Source organism: Nycticebus coucang, chromosome 1 (genome assembly GCF_027406575.1).
Source record: "Nycticebus coucang isolate mNycCou1 chromosome 1, mNycCou1.pri, whole genome shotgun sequence".
NCBI classification, from domain to species: domain Eukaryota; kingdom Metazoa; phylum Chordata; class Mammalia; order Primates; family Lorisidae; genus Nycticebus; species Nycticebus coucang.
The window spans coordinates 78,840,258-78,858,062 of record NC_069780.1 but is presented as its reverse complement, the minus strand read 5'-3'; the positions used below and the strand labels follow the sequence as shown (position 1 = coordinate 78,858,062).

General features: G+C 34.9%; 1 protein-coding gene and 1 pseudogene across 4 annotated transcripts in view; one reads left to right on the top strand and one right to left on the bottom strand.

Moving 5' to 3' along the window:
• The window catches only part of FBXW7 (F-box and WD repeat domain containing 7), a 249,075-nt gene that overhangs the window by 79,601 nt on the left and 151,669 nt on the right, over positions 1–17,805 (top strand). For 3 of the 4 annotated variants that reach the window (XM_053582913.1, XM_053582904.1, XM_053582895.1), the window contains one exon: positions 8,907–8,954. Coding sequence is in view for 1 of the 4 variants with exons in the window: in XM_053582888.1 (XP_053438863.1) it covers positions 1,767–1,880; positions 8,907–8,954 (162 nt within the window). In the remaining 3 variants the exon portion in view is untranslated. Of the gene's footprint in view, positions 1–1,631; positions 1,881–8,906; positions 8,955–17,805 lie in introns of those variants that run through there. The other variant, XM_053582888.1, reaches the window with a different exon arrangement.
• On the bottom strand, positions 2,406–7,452 carry LOC128580705 (high mobility group protein B3-like; annotated as a pseudogene).

The following is a 17,805-nucleotide window of genomic DNA, read 5'->3' as shown; positions in this document are numbered from 1 at the left end:
AACTGCAACCAAAAAATAGCTGGGCGTTGTGGCGGGTGCCTGTAGTCCCAGCTGCTCGGGAGGCTGAGACAAGAGAATCGGGTAAGCCCAAAAGCTGGAGGTTGCTGTGCGCTGTGTGACATCATGGCACTCTACCGAGGGCGGTAAAGTGAGACTGTCTCTACAAAAAAAAAAAAATCCAGCAGCCCAAGACAAATAGATTGTCACAAGGCAAGTTCCCTTACTCAAATCTGATAAAAGTTTTCAAATCTAGTCAAATAATTATGTTATTTAGTTTAGAGAGAGAAGTAGAAGTTGGTTAGATTAAATAGCAATGATTAGGCAAATAGAAAATGGATAAAAGGAATTACAGATAGGACTGTTTATATTTTGAATAAAGGAAGGTATACCATTGTAAATATTAACATAAAACATTCTACATAATATATAAGAATATTCGAAAGGCTTTTCTCTAAAAACTTCAAAAGGCTTTTTGTCAAAAGGTATTGGTTTTAAAAAATCTAAGATTTTCTGAGTGTTTTAGCTCTTTTAGAATCTGTCTAGTGAATTTTCTCATCCTCACTGGAAGACCCTACCCATGCAGGTCATTTTAATCAATAGAGTTACTTTTCTTAGGTTTAGAAAGAAAAAAAATTTAAGATTTTTCTAAGCAATAGGGCCAAATAGTTTGCTTTAAAGGTTTATATATTCTTGGATTGACCATCAGGTTGCTTTTGAAAACAATGTCTTAGCTATTGTGCTTTTAATGTGTGTGCAAAATTATATACAGTATTTGTAAATTTGACTTGAGCCTGTCTAGGACAAGCATTAGGAAGATGTTATGCAGAGTTTTTTCTACCATTAATAGAAAATCATAAGGAATTCGGTGACAGTAAAATTTATGTTTATGTTGAAGCTACTGTTAAACTTCTGAATATAAAACGATCATCTATATTTTGATTATGTAATCGGTATAAATAAATTGAAATACATGGTTAAAGAAATTCAGATTTTCAAATTAATACATTACATGTTAGTATCATGCCCTGAAATTACTGGAGAAGCAATTTTTCATCTCTTTGATTTTTTTAAAAGATAAACTTAAAAAATTTGAAGTATAATTTACATACAGAAAGGTATCGATGAACCTTTCTATACTGATGAACTTTTACAAAGTGAACACACAATCCATATCAAAATACGAAGTCCTCAGAAGCCTCTACTCTTTGACAAGAAAGATAACTACTATTTTGACTTCATAATCAGGGAACAGTTTGGCTTGTTTTTAATTTTCTAAAAATAGATTATACTTTTTTGCCTTTTATATAGCATTATGTTTTTGAGATACATCATTTTGTTTGTGGCTTTTTTTTTTTTTTTTTTGAGACAGAGTCTCACCTTGTCACCCTCTGTAGCGTGCTGTAGTGTCACAGCTCACAGCAACAGCCAACTCTGAGGCTTAAGCGATTCTCTTGCCTCAGCCTCCTGAGTTGCTGGGACTACTGGCACCTGCCACAACACATGGTTATTTATTTATTTATTTTTTAAATGTAATACTGTTTATTTAACTTCAAAAACATTTCAGCATTCTAAACATACAAAAAATAGCAGAACATTGCAAATGTGTTTAAGTACAGAAGGTTCTTGAACTTTCATTGATGCAGTGGCTCTTCTGCTTGCCGCTTTGCCAACAATGAAGAGTTCTACGGTTTGTTTTAAAACAAACAGTTTAAAAACTACCGCACTTAACTAAAAAAAAAAAAAAAAAAAAAATCCAAACACTTCTCATGCCAGCTGACCCCGCTTTGTCCACAGCTAAGAATGGCAGCAGAATGCTATGTCACTATATACAAAAACAAGACAACCTGAAGCTAAATGGATGCCCGCAGCAGTGTCAACAGGTGCAGCTCACAGTGCACGCCCTGAGCTACGGCCCCTCAGAAGGACATCTTTCCCCATGGCCTTAACGCCAAGCAGGGAGCAGCAAGAGTTGGTCTCGGTTGTTTTGTTCTTTTTACAAACCATAGATATGTACAGTTGATAACTCAGGATTTCTAGCCAATAACCATATAGTTAACACCAACTTACAAATTAAAAAAAAAAAAATGCCAGAAACATCTTTAAATGCCTTGTCACACCAACAGCAAAGTGCACAGAGTGAGGAGAACACGAGAATGCCTTTTCATTTTAAAAATGTTTGAAAATATGTACAACTTTGATACAGTTTCAGGGTGCTCCAGACACCCATGGCCACTTCATGTAAACCACTGACAATTTCTAGAGCACTTTGAGACTACAATATGATCGTGATCAAATTTTATGATTAAACCTAATGAGGGCAATAGACATATCTCAATTAAGAGATGTGTCATTTACGGCTCTCCCCTAGTCTAAGGTATTCACAAGGAGACAGATAAAACAGTTTTTTATTCATCCTCCTCTTCTTCTTCCTCGTCTTCTTCATCTTCCTCTTCCACCTTTTTCCTGGCAACTTTAGTGGGACCCTTTGCGCCATCAAACTTTCCTTTAGACTTACAGTCAGCTACATCCTTCTCATCCTTCTCCTTCAGCTTGGCTGCCTTAGTGATGTAAGGCTGCTTTTCGCTGTCACTTAAGTTATTCCACATCTCACCCAGCTTTTTTGTCACATCACCAATAGAGATACCAGGATTTGTAGACTTGATCTTGGGGCGGAATTCTGAACAGAAGTGGAAAAATCCAGACGGTGGCCTCTTGGGGGCATTAGGGTCCTTCTTCTTTCCTCCTTTAGCTGGTCCCTAATCCTTCATTTCCCCATCACAGCGGACTTTATCAGCCTTTGCCATTTCATCAAATTTAGACTTCCTTTTCCCAGACATTGCCTTCCACCTTTCAGAGCACTTCTTGGAAAATTCTGCAACATTTACAGGGACCTCTGGGTTTTTCTTCTTATGTTCTTTTCTGCATGTCTGCACAAAGGCAGACATAGGCAGACATCTTGCACTTTGGTTTCTTGGGGTCACCTTTAGCCATCTTGACTGTATTGTTCGCTAGTCTGGGCAGCGCAGGGCCCACATGGTTATTTTTTGTTGGAGTTGTCATTGCTGTTTTAGCTGGCTGGGGCTGTGTTCAAACCCCTGCCACTCTCCGTATATGGGGCTGGCACCCTACCCACTGATCCACAGGCACCGCCCATTTTGTTTGTGGCTTTTTTTTGGAGACAGAGTCTCACTTTGTTGCCCTTGGTAGAGTGCTGTGGCATCATAGCTCACAGCAACCTCTAACTCCTGGGCTTAGGCGACCCTCTTGTCTCAGCCTTCTGAGTAGCTGGGACTACAGGTGCCCACCACAACACCTGGCTATTTTGTTGTTGTTGTTGTTGTTGCAGTTTGGCTGGGGCTGGGTTTGAACCTGCCACCCTCATATATGGGGCCGGCACCCTACCCACTGAGCCAGAGGCGCCACCCTGTTTGTGGCTTTTTTAAAAAGTTTTTGCTAAGTGTATAAATATGTTACAGTTTATTTCTCCCTTCTACTGCTGATGAACAATTGGATCATATAGTGTTTGGGTTCTTACATATAATCCTGCTTTGATAATTCTCATATGTATCTTTTTGTGCATATATGTATACATTTCTTTTAAATTTCTTTTGCCCTTTATTTCTTTTAGGTTAAAGAAATATTTCTTATTTCTTTCTTTTACTACAAAGCAGTGAATTTTATGTTGTGTTTTATTTTATTTTTTAAATTTCAGGTTAATTTGAGGAGGGTACAAAGAAATAGGTTACAATGTTTGCATTTGTTAGGTAGACTCCTTCTTATAATTGCATCCCGCCCCCAAGAGGTGTGCCATACACCGTAACATTGTGCCCCCACTTAATGGGGCACTTAATGTGGGAGCATACCCATCCCCTCCCCAGCTCCCTTGTTCTCCCTCCTGCACCTTGAATTAATTTGAGTTTTTCTCTTATTTGGGCATCTATTAGATCATCTACTGGCTTCATATTAGTATTGAGTACAATGGATGCTTCTTCATTTTTGTGATACTTCACTAAGAAGAATGTGTTTCAACTCCATCCAGGTCAATACAAAAGATGTAAAGTCTCCATCTTTTTTAATGGTTGAATAGTTTTCCATGGTATACATATACTACAGTTTATTTATCCATTCTTGGGTTGGTAGGCATTTAGGTTGTTACCACATTTTGGTGATTGTAAATTGAGCTGCGATAAAAAATCTAGTGCAAATGTCTTTATGATAAAATGATTTTTTTTTCTTCTGGGTAGATGCCTAGTAATGGGATTGTAGGATCAAATGGGAGATCTAGTTTGAGTTCTTTGAGGATTCTCCATACTTTGTTCCAAGGAGGCTGTATTAGTTTGCAGTCCCGCTAATGATGTAAAAGTGTTTCCTTCTCTCCATATACATCCCAACGTTTTCAGCTTTGGGACTTTGTGATATGGGCTGTTCTCACTGGGGTTAAGTGATATCTCAGGGTGTCTTTGATTTGCATTTCTCTGATGATTAGGGATGATGAACATTTTTTCAAATGTTTGTTAGCCATTTGTCAATCTTTCTCAGAGAAGGTTCTGTTCATGTCTCTTGTCCAGTGGTAGCTGGGATTGTTTGCTCTTTTTCTGTTGATTAATTTGAGTTCTCTGTAGGTTCTAGTTATCAGTCTTTTGTCAGACCATGCAAGTATCTCTTCTTTTTCTGAAGGTGCCTTTTTGCTTTGCTTGTTGTGTCCATAGCTGTGCAGTTTTTCAGCTTAATTAGGTCCCATTTTTGTTGTTGTTGTTGTTGCAATTGCTGCTGAAGTCTTCTTCATAAAATCTTAACCCCAGTCTGATGTCCAATGTCATCAAGAGTTTTTCTTGAAGGTTTGAAGGTTCTTTTTTGTAAGATTTGTGTCTTAGGTTTAAATCTTTTATCCATCTTGAGTCAATTTTTGCAAGTTGAAGTTTTTCTTTGAAGGTTTGAAGGTTCTTTTTTGTAAGATTTGTGTCTTAGGTTTAAATCTTTTATCCATCTTGAGTCAATTTTTGCAAGTATTGAAAGGTGTGGATCCATTGTCAAGACTTTTACAGGTTAATTATCTAGTTCTCCAAGCACTGTTTGTTGAATAGGGATTCTTTTCCCCATTGTCTGCTGTTGTTTGGTTTATCAAAGATCAGATGGCAGTAAGAGCCTGGTTTCATCTCTTGATTTTTCTATTCTGTTCCATATGTCTGTATCTCTATTTTTATGCCCATACGATGCTGTATTGATCTCTGTGGACTTGTAATATGTATAACCTGAAGTCTGGTAGAGTGATGCCCGAGCTTTGTTTTTGTTAAGAATTGCCTTGCCTGTACGGGTTTTATCTGGTTCTCTACAAAACAGAATACTATTTTTTCCAGTTCTTTAACATATGATGTTGGTATTTTAATAGGGATTGCATTGAATCTGTAGATTGCTTTGGGTAGAATAGACATTTTAACAATGTTGATTCTTCCCAGCCAAGAGCATAGTATGTTCTTTCATTTCTTAATGTCTTTTGCTATTTCTTTTCTTAGGGTTTCATAATTCTCTTTGTAGAGGTCCTTCACCTCTTTGTTAGGTGCATTCCTAAGTACTTCATTTTCTTTGAAGCTGCTGTGAACGGAATTCTGTCCTTGATTTGCTTCTCAACTTGGTTCTTGTTGGCGTATACAAAGGCTACTGATTCGTGGACATTGATTTTATGCCTTTAAATGTTACTGTATTTCCTGATCACTTCCAGGAGTTTTGTGGTTGAGCCTCTAGGGTTTCTTAAGTATCAGGTCATATCATTAGCACAGAGTGAGAATTTGGCCTCCTCTGCCCCCATTTGGATGCCCTTTGTGTCCTTCTCTTGCTTGATTGCATTGGCTACAACTCCCAGAACTGTGGTGAAAAGTAGTGGTGATAGTTGCCATCCTTGTCTGGTTCCAGTTCTAAGTGGAAAAGCTTTCAGTTTTACTCCATTCAGTATATTTTACTCCAGCCATACATGGCTTCAGTGAGCTTAAGAATATGTATCCTATGCCTATATTTTGAAGTGTTCTTGTTAGAAAATGATGTTAAAATTTATCAAATGCTTTTTCTGCATCTATTGAGAGGATTATCTGGTCTTTGTTTTTGCTTCTGTTGATAAGGTGAATTACATTTATGGGTTTGTGTATCCCAGCCTTGCATCGCTGGGATTAAGCCTATTTGATTGTGATGCATAATTTTTTTAATGTGTAGCTATAATCTATTAGCCAAGATTTTATTAAATATTTTTGCATTTGTATTCATTTGTGAATTTTTTTCTGTAGTTCTTTTTAGATGGATCCTTTCCTAGTTTTGATATCAGGGTGATGTTTGCTTCATAGATGTGTTGGGGGAAGATTCCTTCCTTCTCAGTGTTTTGGAATAGGTTCTGTAGTATAGGGACAAGCTCATCTTTGAAGGTTTGATAGAATTCTGGTGTGAAGCTGTCTGGTCCAGGGCTTTTTTTTTTTTTTTGTTGGAAGTTTTTATTGTTTATTCAATCTCAGTGCTTGATATTATTCAAGCACTGGTTTGTTCAAGAGATCTATTTCTTCCTTGTTAGGTCTAGGGAGATGGTGTGATTCCGGGTATTGGTCTGTTTCCTCCACTTTATCAAATTTCTGGGTATAGAGTTTGGTGTAGTAGTGAGAAATAACCTCTTGTCTCTTTGGTGTCAGTTATTTCCCATTGTTGTTCTTGTTGAGGTTATTAAAGATTTTACTTTTCTGTTGCTAGTTAATCTGGCCAATGGTTTATTGATTTTTTTTTTTTCAAAGAACCAACTTTTTGTTTCATTGATTTTTCTGTTTCTTTGTTTTCAATTCATTAATTTCTGATTTAATTTTGGTTATTTCTTCTGCTAGATTTGGGATTGGATTGCTCTTCCTTTTTCATTTCTTCAAGATGATTCATTAGATTGTTGATGAGCTCTCTTTCTGTTATTTGGATGTAGGAATCCAACGCTATAAATGTCTCTCTTAGGACTGCTTTTGTAGTATCCCACAGGTTTTGGTGGTTTATATCTTCATTGTTGTTATGTTCAAGGACGTTAATGATTTCCTCCTTTATCTCTTCCTTGACCTGTCATTCAGCATAAGGTTGTTTAGTTTCCATGCCTTTGTGTAGGGATGAAGATTTTTGTTGGAGTTGAGTTCTACCTTTATTGCCTTGTGGTCTGAAAATATAAAAAGTGTAATTTCAGTTCTTCACATACACATTTTTATTGAGTGTGAATACCCAGGAGTAGTATGGCTTAGTTATTGGGAATGTGTATCTTCAGCTTTAGAAGATACTTCCAGACAGTTTTCCATACTGTTTACCATTTTAGATTTCCACCTGCAGTGTATGAAAATGGCAGTTGCTGCATATTCTTGCCTTAATTTGGTATTGTCTGGTTTTTGGATAAAAATTAGTCATTTTGGTGGGTGATTATATCTCACCATGGTGTTATTTGTACTTTTCTGATAGTGATGTTAAACACTTCTAATTATCATCTGTGACATTTTGTTTGGTCTTTAACCTGTCTTAAAACTTGGGTTGTTCTTTTCTTGGTGACTTGAAATTGTTTTTTAAAAATCTGGATCTGAATTTTTTGCTGCAAATATTTTCTCTTACTCTGTAGTTGGCATTTTCATTTCTAAAGAGTACTTCTTAATTGATTCAATTTGTTTTCTTTTCTGTGTCCTGTTTAAAAAATCTTTGCTCATGATATTTTTCTTATTTTATAGAAGCTTTATAGTTTTAAATTTTATGTGTTGGTCTCTGATATACTTTCTTTCCCCTCTTTTAATGGCCTATAAGATTTATGTTATTCATTTTATTGATTTTGATTTTAGCTATAGTAGTCATAGAAAATTTATTGGCATGGCTTACTTATGGGAAAACCTTTTTATTTTTAAGTGTGATATTTTAATTTCTAGTAATTTCTGCTACTTAGAAAGGTTGATTTTTATTCTATAATTCTTTAGAAAGAATTTAAAAATAGAGCTTTTCCTGACTCTAAAAGAGACAATCAGTTTTACTTCATACTATGTTGTATCATGTCTTACTTGATTTATTTGATTTTTGAGAAGTTACAATGGTGGTTTAAAAACACTGGGTTGTGTAGTCAAATGCAACAACTTAAGCAGATGACTTAATCTCTATAAAGTGTGAAGTGATTACACAAAAGAATTTGTAAGTTTTTCAAGTTTGAGGCAGAGGGCTAGCAAACAAGAGCTTCACAAATATTATTTATACTTTTATTCTTGAATTTTTGAACTTAATTTGACTTAAGACTTCACTGAAAGGATTTGTACTATGTTTACTACAGAATTATTTACAGCTAACTTTTATAAATAGTAAAAATTCATTTTTCTCTTTATCATCTCTTATTATGCATAAATCTTTTTTACTACCATAGGATGGATTTTATAATGTTTCCTTGTGTTAATTTTTTAACAAATTGAATATTTGGTAAAATTTCTCCACTTTATTGGCTCTATTTTATAGACTGTTAGATTGCCTAAGTGCTACTTAAAAGGTGGTAACTTAATACCAGAATGTGGAATAATTACATCGTTTGTTGATTACCAGAAGAACATATGAATGCTTCTCTAAGACATTGTTAGTACGCTATTGTCTGATCTTTTTTTTTCAGTCTAATTTGTGATAGAGCTCATTTTTTTGTTGTCTAGTAAACTCTTGATAATTTATTAGCTTTTCCATATTACATGTAAAATTTAAATTATTTATATGATTATAAAAAATTTGTTTCATATTTATCATATGCCAACGTTTCAACATACGCTTTAGGTTTCAAAGTGTCATACAAAAATAAATTTACCATATATTAAATGGAATTCTTAGGTAGAATTTTAACAGAGTAGGTGTAACTCTGAAATTGAAAAATGATTTATCTTTTTTTTATTATTTAGGGAGCCTCAACCACCAGCAGGATTTTTAAAAGGCTGTCTAACTATTTGGTAAGTACATATTCTCCATGTTAAATACTTTGTGTGTGTGTGTTTTATTGTTGGGAAATCATTGAGGGTACAAAGAACCAGGTTACACTGCTTGCATTTGTTAGGAAAGGTCCATCATTTGCATGTTACTTAAGTTTACACATATGCCAAATGGATGGCATTTATAATTAATAGTCAGTATAAATTACAATTGTAATTTATATTTCTTTTAATTTTTACTTGGGAAATAGGATTTTTTCTATTTTTCTATTTTTTTCTATTTTTTCTATTCTGATCCCCTTCTGATCCATTCTACACATAGTATTCAGAAAATCCTTAAGAGTACAAAGAAATAGATGGTTTCAGTGAGCAGTAATAATAATACTTTATGAATGAAATAGGATTTTCCGTAATTGAGATTTTGTAATAGTTCCCTATTAGTTACCAAAAGTAGTATAGATTTCTTCTTTAGCCATCTATTACAGATTTCTTCTTTAGCCATCTATTACATGTCTCTTCCTTATATTAGGTTCTGTTTGCTACATCATGATGATGTGAACACCAATACTGTGGTCAGGTGCTATGATTCCTACCTGGATTACTCCAATTTGTTTGTTCCAAGATTAAAATATGAAAAATTTTGTAGGTGATTATAATTAAAAATTTCATAATCTTGGGCGGCGCCTGTGGCTCAGTGAGTAGGGCGCCGGCCCCATATGCCGAGGGTGGCGGGTTCAAACCCAGCCCCTGCCAAACTGCAACCAAAAAATAGCCGGGCGTTGTGGCGGGCGCCTGTAGTCCGAGCTACTCCGGAGGCTGAGGCAAGAGAATCGCTTAAGCCCAGGAGTTGGAGGTTGCTGTGAGCCGTGTGACGCCACGGCACTCTACCCGAGGGCGGTACAGTGAGACTCTGTCTCTACAAAAAAAAAAAAAAAAAAACAACAAAATTTCATAATCTTATGACTTCACTACATAAAGCTTGTGCTTTTTTATTTTTGAGTAAAGGTAGGCAAGTTAATTTCAGGATGTGTTCTACTTCAACTAATCACCTAGTGATTCAGACTTGTCAATAAGGTGATTATATAGATATAACAGTGCTTTGGCTAATCATGATGAATTTTGAAATTATTAACTAAGCTTCAGAAATGTGAGAGAAGTGCTGAGACATTGGATAATGAAGTATCATAGTATAGTTTTTGCTTGTTTTTAATGTAGTCAATAAAAGATTTTTAAGGGGAGATACATTTATTTGGTTAGGTAAACTTTCTCAGAAATAGGAAAAAATATTTTATGATAAGTATTGGTTTCTTTTATTATAGTTTTTAATACATTTGATACAATAAATACTTGACCAAATAATGTTTCTAAAATTCTATATTAACCATAGGAGATACTTAATATTCAGTATTGCACTATTTTGTTCAATGTATGTTTATAATAAATAGAGCTTTTTTAGGAGCAAATGATACTGCAAAGATCTTTAAACAAATTTTTACCACTTTAAATGTGGTAACTGATTTCTGGAGATGTATTAAGTAGAAAAGAGTAACTTACTTTCTTTTTTTTTTTTTTACCATTGATGCATATATTTGAGTCAGAAAGAAGCAATCATCTTTGTATTATATATGCTTATGATGTTTATTTCATCTTTGCGAATTAGTTTTTTTAAAGTGACAGTTTTATTAAGGTATAGCATGCATGCCAGAAAATTCATACCAAAATGTATAATTCAGTGTGCATTTTTATATTATCAGAGTTGTTCAGTCATCACTACTATCCAATCTTAGGGTATTGTCATCATCCTTTCTCCCTACTTTTACCCCCAAGCCCTGGGAAATCACTAACATCTCTTCTGTCGTATAGATTTGCCTGTTCTGGACATTTTATAAAAATGGATTCATAAAATATTTTTCCTTTTGTGTGTGGCTTCTTTGACTTACCATGATTATTTTCAAGGTTCATCTATGTTGTGTGTGGTATGTATCAGTGTTTTATTTTTGTGGCTGTATACTACATTTTTGTGGAGTATACTACATTTTATTCATCATTTAATGGCTAGTGTCTACTTTTTGTAGCTATTAGGAATGCTTTTGCTATCAAAATTCTTGTATAAGTTTTTGTGTAGACATGTATTTTTATTTCTTTTGAGTATACATGGATGAGATAGAATTGATGGGGTAATATGGTAACTATGTGTAACTCTTTGGGGAAGTATCAAAATGGCCATACCATTTCATAGTCCCACCAGCAATGTATGAGGGTTATAATTTCTCCACATCCTCAATGACACCTAGATGTAAGCCTTTTGCATTTTAGCTGTCCTAATTTATATGTTGTATCTCATTGTGGTCTTTATTTTCAATTCCATAATTACAATTGATGAGCATCATTTTATTTGCTTATTGACCATTTGTTTGTTTTCTTTGAAGATATATCCAAATTCTTTGCTCACTGAAGTTTGGTTGTCTTTTTAATTGTAAGCATTGTTTGTACATTCTAGAAAATAGTCTCTTATCAGAGAAGTGGTGAGGAAATATTTTCTCCTGTTTTGTGGGTTATCTTTTAATGTCCTTTGAAGCATAAGAGTTTTTAATTTTGAAGAAGTCTAATTTATCTGTTTTATTGCTTATGCTTTTAGTGTCATAAATTCATTTAAAAATAAATATTCATTGATAGTCTAGTCTATGACGAGGATTTTTTTTTTTTGAGAGACAGAATCTTACTATGTTGCTCTTGGTAGAGTGTGGTGGCGTCACAGCTCACAGCAACCTCACATTCTTGGATTTAAGGGATTCTCTTGCCTCAGCCTCCCAAGTAGCTGGGATTACAGGCGCCTGCCACAATACCTGGCTATTTGTTGTTGTTGTTATTGCTGTTTAGCAGGCCCAGGCCAGGTTTGAACCCGCCAGCCCTGGTGTATGTGGCTGGTGCCCTAGCCTACAGAGCTACAGGTGCTGCTCTATGACAAGGTTTTGATTATCACAGGACCGTAAAAAAGCATTGGCATTTCTTGTGTTTGACAGCTAAAGCCCAAAGGAAGCAATTATCCTTGTGTCTGTGTTTCAGTTCCTTAGCTAACTGTTTTAAGCAAAGCTTTATGTTTTGATCCTGTATGTTATCATGAAAATATTAACTCTGTGTGATATGCTCATTGATATTAGTCTTGTGAATCTCTGTTTCATTTTTGTGGTTCGGAGAAGGGAAGGGCCAGGATCTTAACACTTTAGTTCAGTATGGCAATTACTGGGTTTTTGATTTCATGCCTTAATTTGCCATTGCCTTTTAGACTAAGAATATTGTCAGAGTTCTTTGTATCTTTTCTTGTGAAGAGAGAGTAGATTTTGGTAATCTTACTGATTTTAATCTTGTGCATATTATTTTTAAGCAGTAATATTTTGATGTTTCATAAACCTACATGTGGAATACGAACATGTTTTTCTCTGCTTTATTAAGTACATGTCTTTTTAATTTTTGTGGGACCAGTTTAGTTCCTTATTTTTGGTTATTATGTAGCTTTTTATATCAATCGAAGGCATATTTCAGGATATTTTGGCTTTATATTGTTTAGTTTCTTGGAGGAATGTTGTATAACAGTGGAATGTCACTGCTCTCTACAGCTTTGGCTTTCTTTTTAAGAAAGAGGTTGTAATATAAATGTCATGGATGTATTTTTATTAGAAGAATTGACTATTTTTATATAAACAATATTTTGTTTCAACTTAGGAACTTTTATAGAGCTAAGATAATGATATTCTTGTTAGTTGATTTAAATCATGGTGTTCATTGGCCTATAGTCACTTCAGTGTTCACTGGATGGGTAATATTGTTCTATACATTGATGTTTTTATAGTTTGTTATAGTATCCGTGGACATTTAATAACTGAAAAGGAAATAAAAACCTGACACATTTTATTCATAATGGTGTTAAATTTTCAATTATGATAAAAATAAGGAAAAGATAACAGTTGAGATTTGCCTTCTATGGTTTATGTCAAATTTGGTAATTAAGAGGATTTTGATGACCTGTTTATGGCTAAATTAAGGCAAAATAGCTTTTGTACACTATTACTTTCATCATCCTTTCTCTTGTCCTGTATGCTTACTAATATAATAATTGAGTATACATTAATTCTGTCTGAGTATTTATATTTTAAGTAGGGTTTTAATATTGGTAAGACCTTCTTTCTTTTCAAGGGTATGAGGGATTACCTTTTAGTTAAACCATTAATTTGTCACTAAAAGTTAATAGGGACTTTTCATGGCTACCTGTCCTGGTTTGCTACTCTGCTGATCTAAAACATATCCAGGTCAAGGTTGTATGGATAGAATTATTAAACTATTCTTCATATAAGACTTTCTTAATATTATTATTTGCAGGCTTGAGGGATCTCTCTATGGTGCTCAGGCTGGTCTTGAACATGTGGCCTCAAGCCGTCCTCCAGTTTTGGCCTTTAAAGTGTTGGAATTACAGGTGTGAGCCATTGTGCCCAGCGATAATCTATTCTTCATGAGAAAGATCTTTGCTTACAAATCTTATTCAGATAGGTCAACTGGATTTAGATTATTAAATTGTAACACTTTTTTTGCATGAATGACTGTAAATGATTGTACAGTAGTACTGACCCCTTTTCCTCCCAATAAAATCACAGTGGTAACCTCATCATTGCAGGGAATTTTTACTAAAAAGCTTTTTCCTTCAGAATTTACTTTTTTTAATGAAAAATGTAATCCAGATTAATCCACATGCAATACTTTAGACATATCAACTTTGTTCTTAATACCTGAAATTTTCCTATTCTCTTGATCCTTCACAGAATTACCAGTTAAGCTAAATAATTATAATGGTTCATTTCTTCTTTTTTTGTTTCCTGTCAATGGGCTTCCTAACTTTGGTAGAATTTTACCTGTTTACTATCTTGAGAAGTTTCTAGTATAAATTCACCCACTCACCTCCCCCAGTTTAGCTCACTGCATCAGGTAATTCTTATCTTTTTGATCTGTTTCATTACACGTATTAGTTATTTGGAACCTTTTATTTCATCATCCTCAAATTATTAATCCTGTGCTTATTTTTCCGATTCATATTTTATAACCTTTTTTCTTCAGTCTATCTTAAAGAATAACGTTCTCAGCTTTATCACATTTAATCTTAAAAAATACCCTGCTTTCTCTTTCTTTCTCCTTCCCATTATCATCAAGGTTGTTTGAGTTTAGTCCACTCTAGGTGTCTACAGTTTTTCAACTCTTATTTAGCTACCTTCTACAGTTTGATTTTGTTTCTACAGTGTTCTCCTTTCTTAAGTGAAAGTAAACCTCATTTCTCACCTAGCATATACTATTATCATTATAAAGAATGTTTTCTGTGAAGAAATTACCAGGTAGGTAGACATTAGCTGGGTTGATTGAGTGGCTATAAAAATGTCTTATATTATTCTCCAGATAAAGATTGAGTTCCAAATGGCTAAATCTGTGTCTTTTCACTTTTCATTCTGTCCTATCTTTTTTTAGCATTTGGTATTTTGTTTCTTCTTAGCATTCACTTCTCCCTTCTCATCTGTAATATGATACTTTAAAGGTTTTTCTATTCTCTGTGACTAAATGTTTGTTTCCTTTGTTACTGGTTTCTTCTTTTATATACCTCTTTGTTACAAACTGGTTGAAGCTTTGCTCTTACCCTGTTTCCCCGAAAATAAGACAGTGTCTTATTTTAAGGTGTGCTCCCAAAGATGCGCTAGGTCTTATTTTCAGGGGACGTTTTATCTTTCCTGTAAGACAGTCTTATTTTCGGAGGATGTCTTATTTTTGGGGAAACAGGGTAGTTCTTTTTCATTATACATCATTTTGAGGAGGTGATCTCTGTTTTCATTATGTAAATTACAAACTTGTGGTGACTCACAAATGCCTCATTTTTCCTTCAGAACCTCTTTTACTACTAATTCAGTCATTATGTCTTCAGTACCCCTAAAATGATTTCCCAGGCTGAAAAATTTGTCTTGTATAATACTTGATACATGGTTGAAACTCAGTAAACTCAGTAAATGCTTGTCAAATCATGAATAAACTCATCATCTGAGTTTCCCAATCTGTTCAGTTTGTTCTTTTTTTTAGATAATGATTTTACCCCCCATCTTTTTTCATGTCACAAGCCCTAAAACATTTTGACCAACTCTTGTCTATACTTGTTAACATTAGTTATTATATTTAGGTTCTAAGCTTAACTAATGAAATAGATGGTATTTTCATTTGCACGTGGTGGAAATGTGGATCACATAGATTGTGATTTATGTAGGGTTTCACGTTGTGGAGTAGAAACTTAAAACTTAGCTTTCTGATTATATGTTTCCTGCTTATCATAGAAAACATTCTTTATAATGATAAAAGTAGTACCCTGTTTTCCCGAAAATAAGACATCCTCCGAAAATAAGACCTACTTACAGGAAAGATAAGATGTCCCCTGAAAATAAGACTTAGCGCATCTTTGGGAGCACACCTTAAAATAAGACACTGTCTTATTTTCGGGGAAACAGGGTATGCTAGATAAGAAATTACTCTCAGTGTACTATGTGAATTTACAAAAAGGGAGAATGGAAGTGGGAGCTTTAAATTCTTGTGTAATGAGATCAAGGACCTAACTTGGTGGAAGGAATGTATATGAGAAATTTTTCACTCAACAAACACAGAATTTTGAGATTCTGACTTCTGTTAATGATGCAGTGATTACAGTAAAGTGGTTTGAGTGAACCATCCTTCTGATAACAATTACAAAGTCTGGACAAAATACTGAAAGAAAAGCCCTGTTTAAAAGCAGTGGGAAAATGACCAAAGAAGATAGAAACCCAATGAGAATCTATACAGGCAATGGGTAAGTGTATGTTTGTGACTTTGCCTTATGATGTATCTCAGCCTCTTACAGTTCCCATGACATAGAAGTGAAGTTAGGGTTAGCCACGAAGTTAGAAAATTTCAGGGGGAGGTCCTGGAAGGTAGTAGTAAGATTCACAGTCTGAATATAAATTGTGTCCAAATCATGGCAGACCATTAAACTGTACAGTTGTAGGGGAGACATCAGGAGACCCAGTGTAAAAGTATGAAATGAGAGGATTCTCTACTTTTTTTTTTATTATTATTATATCATAGCTGTGTACATTAATGCGATCATGGTGGGATTACACCTGCGGTGCATCTTACAAGGATACATGTGAAACTCAGTAAATGTAGAATATAATTGTCTTAACACAATAACTAAGGATTCTCTACTTTAAAGAGAAGAGAACCATCTGAGAATTGTGCTTGCTTCTTTTTTTGACTGAGTATATTTCTTAACTTGTATATAGCCTGGATGGCCAAAAGCTGGCTTGAGATTTTAGAGGACAAAACAGGGAGAAGACATAACAGTTAATTTAGGAGGGAAATACTGAAAGAAAGATAATATCAGAGGATGTGAGTCACACATTTAAGTATAATCTCTGCCCCAGTTCCTTGGCTGATTACCAGACTACTCAGGTTTAGGGGTGACCTTCAGGATATTAAATTAAAAGAAGGGAACAGCTAGAAAGTGAAAGAACTAAGCAAAATGAGTTGTTGCACACGGCAGTGGAGATACACCATAAGCCCTCGTTTAATATCATTGGTAAGTTCTTAGAACATTTAAGCAAAATAACATATAGGCTCAGTGCCTGTAGCACAGTGGTTATGGCGCCAGCCACTACACTGAGAGTGGTGGGTTTGAACCCGGCCCAGACTACCTAAAAAACAATGAGAACTGCAACAAAAAGTAGCCGGATGTTGTGGCAGGTGCCTGTGGTCCCAGCTACTTGGGAGGCTGAGGCAAGAGAATCGCTTAAGCCCAAGAGTTTGAGGTTGCTGTGAGCTGTGACACCATGGCACTCTACCCAGGGTGACATAGTGGGACTCTGTCTCAAAAACAAAAACAAAATGGTGTATAATGAAGCCAGTTGTTTTCCTTAGCAATGGTATAATGAAATGATGTTGAATGGAACTAGTTTGAAAGAAATGATGTTATTCAAGAACTTGACTATATGCTGTTTTGCTTAAAGTTGCAGTTTCCAAGTGAGAACCTAACTGTAGTTTGCAATTTGAGTCCAGATTGTTAAAGCAATACAACATCAAAACCAAACAGTTCTTTGAACGGGTAGAACACAGTCCAGAGTTGCTATAACATGATATTTATGATGTCCATTTTCAATGAAAAATTACTAGAAGGCTGGTTGTGGTGGCTCACGCCTATAATCCTAGCACTTTGGGAGGCCAAGGTGGGTGGATTGCCTCAACTCAGGAGTTGAAGACCAGCCTGAGCAAGAGTGAGACCTCCATCTCTAAAAATAGCCGGCATTGTGGCAGGTGCCTGAAGTCCCAGCTACTTGGGAGGCTGAGGTGAGAGAATCGCTTGTGTCCAAGAGTTAGAGGTTGCTGTGAGCTATGATGCCTTGGAGTGCCACAAAATGAGACTGTCTCAAAAAAAAAAAAAGAAAGAAAAAGAAAAATTACAAGATATGCAAAGAAAGTGAAAATATGATCCATTTTCAGATAAAGAAAATCAACTATAGTAACTAGTCCTGACTGAGTAGGAGTAGATACTAGATGTAGCAGACAGAAACTTTAAAGTAGCTCTTCAGTAGAGGAATTAAGGAATCCTATGTTCAGAGAATTAAAGAAAGATAATTCTCTGTATCTGTGGATTCTGTATTTACAGGTTTAACTGTGGATCAAAATATTTGGGAAAAAACCCAACATACAACAAAAAGTTACAACATATGAAAGAAAAAGTACAAATAAACAATAACAAAGTTTTTTGTTGTTGTTATCTGTAGTATCTGTTTCTCTGTTGAGATCCCAAGCAGATAAGGGATCT